General features: G+C 31.2%; 1 protein-coding gene across 2 annotated transcripts; it reads right to left on the bottom strand.

Annotated features, from left to right (window-relative positions):
- Positions 1–1,782: 1,782 nt before the first annotated feature.
- Positions 1,783–8,577, bottom strand: LOC106668907 (calcium and integrin-binding family member 2). Of its 2 annotated transcripts, XM_014398075.2 has the most exons (5): positions 7,377–8,577; positions 3,536–3,570; positions 3,256–3,373; positions 3,026–3,173; positions 1,783–2,147 (listed from the first exon to the last, which is right to left on the bottom strand). In XM_014398075.2, the coding sequence occupies exons 1-5, from the start codon at positions 7,425–7,427 to the stop codon at positions 1,930–1,932; spliced, it is 570 nt and encodes a 189-aa protein (XP_014253561.1). In that variant the 5' UTR covers positions 7,428–8,577; the 3' UTR covers positions 1,783–1,929. The 2 variants fall into 2 exon arrangements, with proteins under 2 accessions (XP_014253561.1, XP_014253562.1); XM_014398076.2 differs by lacking the exon at positions 3,536–3,570 and having other exon boundaries at positions 7,377–8,575.
- Positions 8,578–9,103: the final 526 nt, after the last annotated feature.

Here is a 9,103-nt window from a genome sequence, read left to right as displayed (position 1 = left end):
TCAGCTAATGACTAATATTCATCTTTATGAAGGACAAGATTGTAAAAACACATTTCTCCACCATTTTCATTCTTGGTATTTATGTGTTTGTTCTTCATGAGTTTGGAACATTTTCAGAAAGAACTTTTTCTGCCAAAGCATTTTGTACTATACAATATGCTTTCCTTCAATATGTTAGTCATTTAGAAAGATAGTGTTTTCCTCTCCTGTCATTGTTGATTTAAAGGTCGAGAATTTGCAAAGTTGCACTGAGTATCATCCTGAGTAACCAAGGTGGCTATAAGCAGGTCATCCATAAATTGCAAGTAGCCGTTCCTTCCTCTCACTTTTATTTCTTTGATTCCAGTGCAATGGAAACCATCTTGGAGGCACCATTGATGAGGAAAGGAGTGGATCGCTATGTTGGATTTCTTTCTCAGAATGTTGAGCCAATTTTGCCCTTCAAAAGACATATTGACCTTACATCAGTTCTAATTAAATTCACATATTGATAATTTATTCTCCGTTGTAAAGAGTAAAAAGGAAGTCAAAAGCTTTTTGGAAATTAAGAATACCAGCCAAAATTTGGAACTCTGATATTTCTTTTCTTTTGTTTATTGATTTAGCACAAATATTCTGTGTTGAATATTTTGAAAATTCATTGTTCAAACAATTTTTTTTTTTAGTGTGTTCTATACAGTCCACAAAAGGATGCAAAAGGTAATTGCATTAAAGGTCAGATCTATGGATGAAATAATTTGTTAATAAAACAATACTTGTACACATGGTGGCCAAGTGGCTAAGGTGTCCGACTCGTATTTGCCATGCTAGCGGTTCTACATTCAAATCTCGGTAGGACCATGGCTTTTTAATTGATTAATGTATTGTAAAGTGGTTTGACATCTTGCCCTCCTGACTGACAGGAATTACATAACTTTTTTTACTGAAGTAACTTTTTTATGTGCCAATGTTTCATGATGCCATTGATTTGGGGTGTATTTGGAGCATAATATACTGTAGTTAAATGGAATAGTTCATCTTATCAAAATCAATAAGAATTAAAGGAAATGTGTCTAGTTGGTTATGTTTTATAGTTTTACAAACCACATACTAATGTGAACTCATTCTCTGTTATGATTAATCAATCAGTTTACTTAACACTATAACTACAAGTGTTCAGATTGTGAATAAAATTCCAACCGCTTTCTTACACTAATAAACATCAAGTGGAGTGGTTAAAATGTGTGACTTTTGCATTTGACACATTACGGGGTATGGGCTCCGATCCCAGCATAGTGCATAAATTTTAAATGAGAGTAATTTTAGAAAAGTATTATAAAGTGGTTTGACATTTCTCGTCCAACTGGTAGTCTTTGTAGAATAAACATGTTGAATTACTCTTCTCTTCCATTTTTCGTTCATTGTCTTTCTTCACAACTAGAAGTTCACTAGTTATTTGTCCAAATCTATATTTGAAAAAAGTGTGATGATTGTGCTATGAATTGGGAATATATTTCAGAAGGGGATGATAAGAGCACCTGAAGGCTGGAAAACCCCTGACAATATTTTTACCAACGATTCTTCTTTCACATCTAACCCTTCCTGCATTTACTAAACATTATCAACTGACATAATTCAACATATAATAGTTGACAACTTTGTTTCAATATAGATTAAAAATTAGGAAAGTAAAAAAACAACTCTAGTAACATATAAAGTATATTTGCACAATAAGAAGATAATTATAGTTTTAACAAAATTATTATTTGAAGATTGTCTGGTGCAGACCGCACCTCACGATCTCCGAATAATCATTGTCTAATGGTCACTAAACACCACACGTTTTAAGAAAAGTGGAAAACAATAAATTAATAAGTATTATGCAATTAACTTACAAAATACCTAGCATTTTAATTACAAGGAATTTTAATTGGTTAGGTAATATGCTAACTAAATCCTTATGTGAAATGTAGAAAAAAATTCAGGCGATCTCAAGATCACATGGTGAAATTCAATGAAAGAAAGTTTACCATCTCCGTCTACATCGCCCTCTTCCATAGCTTTTTCATACACTTGCACCATTTCTTCAACAGACAGCTCATTGTGAGTTAGTAAACGAAGAGCTGTGCATATGTCCTCGCAGCCGATGTGATTGTCATTGTCAAAATCTGTAATTGATTTCATATGAATTCACATTAAATGTAACCTAAATTGAATTAGTTTTCTAACTAGATAATTATGAATACTTCTAACCTTAAAACCCACAATTTTTGTGTGATGAACACATTTTGATACCCATATGACTTTATAAATGAGCATAACCTCGCTATTTTCCCACTACAGTTCTCAGAACATATACATACTACCTTTTGATTAAGTATCTCAAAATATAAGATTCGACTTCAGTGCAGAAAAATTAAGAGATCAAACGTTATTAGAACTGGTTAATATCCAATGTTATAATCAAATTTATATAATTTATACCCTTTCTTATTTATATATACACCCTTACATCATAAGAATTACTCATAGAAGTTCAATTTTGTTTCAAACAATTCGAACATGAAATATTTTTGATTACATATTGTAAAAAGCAATAATTAACCATCAAGACTTTACTGGGAAGTAAATGTGAAAGAAACCATAGAAAACTAGTTCAATTAGCATACTCTTATAGAATATTACAATACACACGACTGATGCAAAGTTTTTTGTTGTAGTAAACTCACTAAACTTGTCTTTATTAATGATTTCTTTGTCATTAAACTCATAATTATGTTGTATTTTTTCAGTCTGCCAGAGATTCGTTTTTTATGGTTATTTATATTGTAAGATGCTTTAGATTAATTTAAAACGTACATTGCTTATCAAGAGATATGAAATAAGGTTGAGAGGAGATGATTTAGCTGTACCCTGAACATCATGGTTTGCCTATTATTGCTCCAACACACACCTAATAGAAAATAGTGAAATTCCAAAATGCAGAGACTAGATGATCAAAAGGGGTCAAGTGGCATAAAATGATATTTCAATTAATAATACGCACCGTAAATTTTAAACGCATAGAACACTTTCATATCTCTTGTGGCCTGTTCGCTGAATATTGACAACATATCTAAAAAATCCTCGAACGTTTGATCTCCAGAACCATCTTTTGAAAACACCTGGCAAATTCTTGTTCTGAATGGATTTTCCTAGTTTAAAACAAACAAATCATGCATATATAAAATTTTAAAAAATGCACAACACATTTGTTATTAAAATACAACAAATTACCTTAAGTTCAGGCAATTTTTCTATTACATTCAATGGTATGGCAATTCTTGAAGCTTCATTTTTGATCATTGACTTGGGTACTGTGTTATTGCTTATACTAAAGAACTTCTTTTGCACACTGAAAAAGAATTTAATTCCACCATAATATCAGCAACTAATCAAAACACCTAGGTACTATATTATATAAAACTAAATTAGTATTAAAGTGTTGACAATGTCATGTATTGTTTGACATTGTTGAACTAAATCTTACTTGTATAACTTCAAATCAAGTACTTACCGTAAAATTTCCTTCCTAGTAAAAAATGTACAGTCCTGCATTTAAAAAAAAGCACTGTCTTAAGTCGGTTTTATTAATATGTTTCAAAACAAATGTGGTGAAAATTAAATAACTCATCTTGATGAGTAGATTTATTTTAAATTTACTGCAGAAAACCAATTTATATTAGAAAATAATAATTGATTTTAAAAAAATCTAAATAAAGCTCCAGGCTTCTTTAGCAAAATTGACTAAACTGAAACAATGAGATTTTTAAAGAGGAGATCAAGTATTCTCTCCTTATCGTGGGTAAACCTAAATGTTTCACTCTGAATTCAGATAAAATTGGACATTCTGCCAAAAATGAAAAGTGTCTTGTCTAGCCTGATTGTTGCATAAATAGCAAAGAGCTGTTATCTCTTGTATGGTTGTAATTAAAGGGAAGCAATTCATGTCTAATTTCAAAAAACCAATGAACAAAATGAATGGAAGAAATTGCTGTATTCTCAGACATATTAAAGAAGTTGTGATTAAAACCAAGATCTTTATATAGTAAGAATCTGGAGGAATTCTGAGCCAAATAACTGTCAGTGTGAAAAACATGGATATTTTGGATCGAGTTAGAAAGCAAAAGGCCTTTCTTTAAGCTTATACAGAAAAGAATTGGCATTGAGATTGAGATGAGAATTGAACGAAAGCATTCCAGGAGGATAATCATGCAATTTTTTGTCCAATAATCTAATCCAATATCCAATAGTCTAGCGCTGTTATTTTATAAAGAGGGTGGTTGGGAAGATTTAAAACCTTATACACATAAGATGTATGTAACTTTAATATAAGAAAATGACAGAAAAAGGCTGACGGTTGTAAAATGTTCAAAAGTTTAATTGTTTTGAACAGTCAAATTTTCATTTTAATTTGTACATAGACCCTTTTGTATTTGACACCACTTTTCAAATTAACACTAAACATGCTGAGATTTATTATATAACTATTGTATCGCAACTGGTCAAATGACCAGTTTTTAGGTAAGAACGTTATTTTTCCCAATTGAATGGAGAAATATTGATTTTGGTAAAGAATTATTTAAAAAATAACTTTAAGGTAATAATTAAACCTAAATGTATTTTTTCTATTACTATTTTTTTTTTTTTTTAATTAAAAACAGGTAATTCATTGCAGATTGCATTTTTTGCAAATTCAAGAAGGTACCAATGTACATTTTCCACAAAATTCTTGACCACTCCTCACGACTTCAACAAATTTTCCACAAACATATTTCATACATTTAGAACAAATTTTTATAGTTTTATTGTCTTTAGAATATTTATTTGATATGTTTTACTGCTTATTATAATTTGCCATAGAATTAATCGATGTCCTTTTCATATTTGTTCTTCTTTGGCATGTCAATAATCAGCAGCAAGTTCTACTGCTGACTGGAGTAAAACATGTTGTTTCGATATATTTTCTCTTGCCGTTTCCTTATATTTATGCATTTATGCCTGCTAAATCAGGGATATTAGAAAATTTATTTATTATCTTGACCTGAGTCAACCAAAAACATTGTCATAGTTCAACATAGTGATGGTTCTTCCACAACTGGTAAATGGTTCTATGAGTTTCAGTATAACATTTTCGGCATAAAATAAATAAATAAAATTATATATAGGTAAACTAGCTACCAACAGTATTTAGTTTTTAACCTTTTCTTTCCACTAAAATGATACTTGCAACTTGAAATTTTAGGCACTTTATTGAAATTTTAATTCACTCATTCATTTTAATTCGTTCAATTTGATTGAGCTTACTGTGCAACAGTCTTTGCAGAAGTGTACCACAAACTCATATACTACATAGAATGTGAATTAGCATTAGATTTTCAAATACAATACTCTTATAAGGCAGTAAATATTTATCTTGAAAATTACAGTAAATATTTATCGAAATGACCTGTCATGGTAAATAACGCTAGGCTACATGTGTTTATCAGATTTAACAATTAAAAATACAAATAAATGATGTAAAAATAATTGTATGTATTTAATAGAAAAATTCATAAAGTCAAATGTGAAAAACCATCTATTCAAAATTTTGCAATTGGTCATTTGGCAGGTCATGGTATGTTTACTGGACATCTATTTTTTATTTTATTTATTTATTTACGGATCAAAATCCACTATAAAAAGACATTTTACAATAACAAAAAATAAAAATAATATACAAAATAATATATGCAAAAAATACAAATAATATATACAAAAAGAATAAGGACATATATGCATGGTAATATTATAAATGGTAAATATAAATGATAAATATAAAAACGCAATTAAAGAGTAAAAACTGAACAACAACAAAAATGAAAGACAATTAATTATTAACCAAATTAAGGCAAAGGAAACAAAATAATACTGAAAGACAATTAAAACTACAATGTTTAGGTACATATTTAATGAAAATAATGCTTTTTGTAGATACATAATAAGACTAGAATGCAAGATTTAGGGGAACCAGTAAATGAAATAAATTGCAATAAACTTTTAACAGTATGAAATATAAAAGCATTTAAAAAATATAAACTGGTAAGAAAATTCAACTAGAGTAGGGTTGGAGGATATGGTTTTTCACAGATTGCACAGAACTATTGAAGAAGTCAATGCTATTGCAGATGTTGTAACTCTTGATTGTTATTCGGTGTAGAGGAGAAGAGAGCATGTAGTTAGAGCTTTGGAATTCAATATAAAATAGTTTGTGGGTTTTGAGAGAGTGCGAAGGGACGTCTAGCTGTAGGTGAGAGGGAGATAAGGACTATCAATGAGATTGTTTAATAATTTAAATACAAAAACAATATCAAAGTAATCCCTTCTTAGTTCCAGTTCAAAAAGTTTAAATTCAGATCGGATTCCAGTGTAGGCAGAGTTCAGAAAATTGAGTTTAAAAGAAAGTTTTTTTTTTAATTTGTTTTGTACAAATTGAAGAATTTTTTGGTGATTTACACAGTATGAGTTCCAAACAGGTGTAGCGTATTCTACAATGGGTTGTACAAAAGCTTTATAAAGATGGACAAAACATAGAGGATTTTTAAATTCATAGGTGTTCCAGATGATGAAACCTAGCATCTTCATAGATCTATTTTTTATTCAAGAAATATGTTCTTTAAACTTAAGCTTTTGATCAAAAAGTACACCAAGATCCTTTACAACCTCAACTCGTGTTAAAAGAGAATCATGGAGAGTGTAGTGATAAAGAAAAGGTTGTTTCTTATGAGAGAATGTAATTGTGTAGCATTTGGAGACATTGAGAGCAAGTTTGTTATTAGAGCACCAGGTGCTATCCATTATTGATAGAATTTTGTAATTGAAAGCAATCAAAGGAGAAGTAATTTTGGAATAGATTTTCAGATCGTCAGCAAATTATAAAAACTGAGCATAAGGGAGAGCAAGATGGATATCATTAGTAAATAAGAGAAACAAAACCGGTCCGAGATGAGACCCTTGCTGGACTCCCGAGGAAGCCACAAAGGGACACGATTTAAATTATTTTACTTTGACTATTTGTTTTCTGTCGGAGAGAAACCTGGATAACCAATTCAAGAAAGTTCCGGTGAAGCCATAATCCATTAATTTCCTTAACAGTATTGTGTGATTTACTATATCAAAAGCTTTAGAGAAATCAGTGTACTTGGTGTCCAGAGTTAAATACTCGTACTAATAATACTTTAATAATTGTTTAGTGTTAATACGTTTGATGAAAAAACTACACAAAAAATTAAACTGAGTGCATTGCAACAAAATCGACGAGAAACGCAAGAATATTATAAGAATGACTAGTTAACCAATTAAAAAAACTACTAAATCACCTCATAGTCCTCAAGTTGTTCCTCTGTAAAAGTCACAATTTTATTCCCCATACTTTAAAAACGCTGTGAAGTATTCACTTTGGTCAAACAACTATGTATAGGCAAAAGGTGCAAACTCATTAAGAGAATTGAATTTCTACCAGGTTCGAGTAAAAGCTTCTCTAATTTCATTAGGGTGAAGTGGCTCAAATGTTAGGCGGCGGCACGCTATTTAGATTACTGAGGTCACGTTGCCATGCTAAAACACGTCAAACTTTTTACAAATAAAACCAGAGTCGAAGATCGACGATTTTATTGAATGGTTTTAACATCAGGGAAGTTTATTTCGTCAAAAACGTCGAAAAATTGTTGTTTGCTGAGTTATTTCATTTTTCAAGAAGACATAACTCAGCAAAAGATAGTTTAGAAGGAAAAAAGGAAAATATGGCAGAAAATTTTATAGACGCTAGTTTAATGGTTCCAAATTTTAAAACGGCATAAATTGTGAGGGAATGCCTGTTGATTGCTGTTTGTCCAAACCCTCCACCCCCTTTATCATCACGTTTCTTACAATCTTGCTTAATTTTCTCGTACAATTTAAGTCCGAATCGCAACCTTGAATAAATCGTCGGGAATCGTATTAATAAGTGAAGTTTTTACTATTTTAAAATGTCTAAATATTTGCATTATTTCTGTTATAAATAAAATGGAAAACATGGTAAGGTATATTTTTAGCGACATGTTGAAATTTGTTGTAGGACCAAGGATTCAGAAGATTCACCCGTTTTTATGGAGAAGGCAAACAATTTTTTTTTAATCTAACTCTCCAAGATAACGGATAGGAACTTACCCATTTCAAACATTAAATAACTCATCACTGTAAATGTGTTTAAAAGACGTTGAATTTAGATGGGCAAACGGTTTTTATTTGTGAGCAACCGTTCTAAAGTTATTTGCAAAAAACTTTTTCCAAACACTGTTTTACAGATGAATGAAATCATATCTAACTTCTTCAACCAAGAACCAATTTATTTATCATCTTAACTGATGTAAATGTGCATGTATTAGTCGGTGTGTGTATTATACCATGCGCTTTAAGAGCTATTGTATCCCATATTCTGTACTTATAGCACACCAGTAAGTTCTAGTTCATCAAGGAACTTGATTATTAGGCCTGGTTTTAGTGGTTGAATCTCTTCTACAATTACATTGTTCGTCCAACTTCCAAATAAACCTAGGTACCAAAAACGAATGGGAACGAGAGGAAAACACCTCCTTTAAGAACGGCACTAGCTTTTAGTACACAGATGGATTTAGAACACAAGAAGGTACAGGGATAGGAGTATTCGGTCTTGGAACCAAATACTCAGAACCCAAGGGAAAGTACACCAGAATCTTCTAAGCTGAGGTCCACACAATCGAGAAATGTACTCAGTTCAACTTGACTAAAGGGTACAAAAACAAGAACATAGCTATCATGTCAGATAGCCAAGCAGCCATCAAAGCATAAGCTCAAATATCATTAGTCGATTCCAACACGGTTTGAAGATGGTACTGAACTGCAAAACCAAATGAAACATATTAGGTACGCAGAACAAAGTCAGCCTCTGCTGGGTCCCAGGACACATGGGAGTAGAAGGCAATGAGAAAGCGGACACCCTCGCAAGAAAAGGGGCTGCTGTATCGCTGATAGGACCAGAACCATTCTGTGGCATAGGAATCCACACTATTAACGAATATCTCAGACA

Source organism: Cimex lectularius, unplaced genomic scaffold, assembly GCF_000648675.2.
Source record: "Cimex lectularius strain Harlan isolate CLEC.00 unplaced genomic scaffold, Clec_2.1 scaffold66, whole genome shotgun sequence".
NCBI classification, from domain to species: Eukaryota; Metazoa; Arthropoda; class Insecta; order Hemiptera; family Cimicidae; genus Cimex; species Cimex lectularius.
This window is presented reverse-complemented; position numbering and strand designations above follow the sequence as displayed.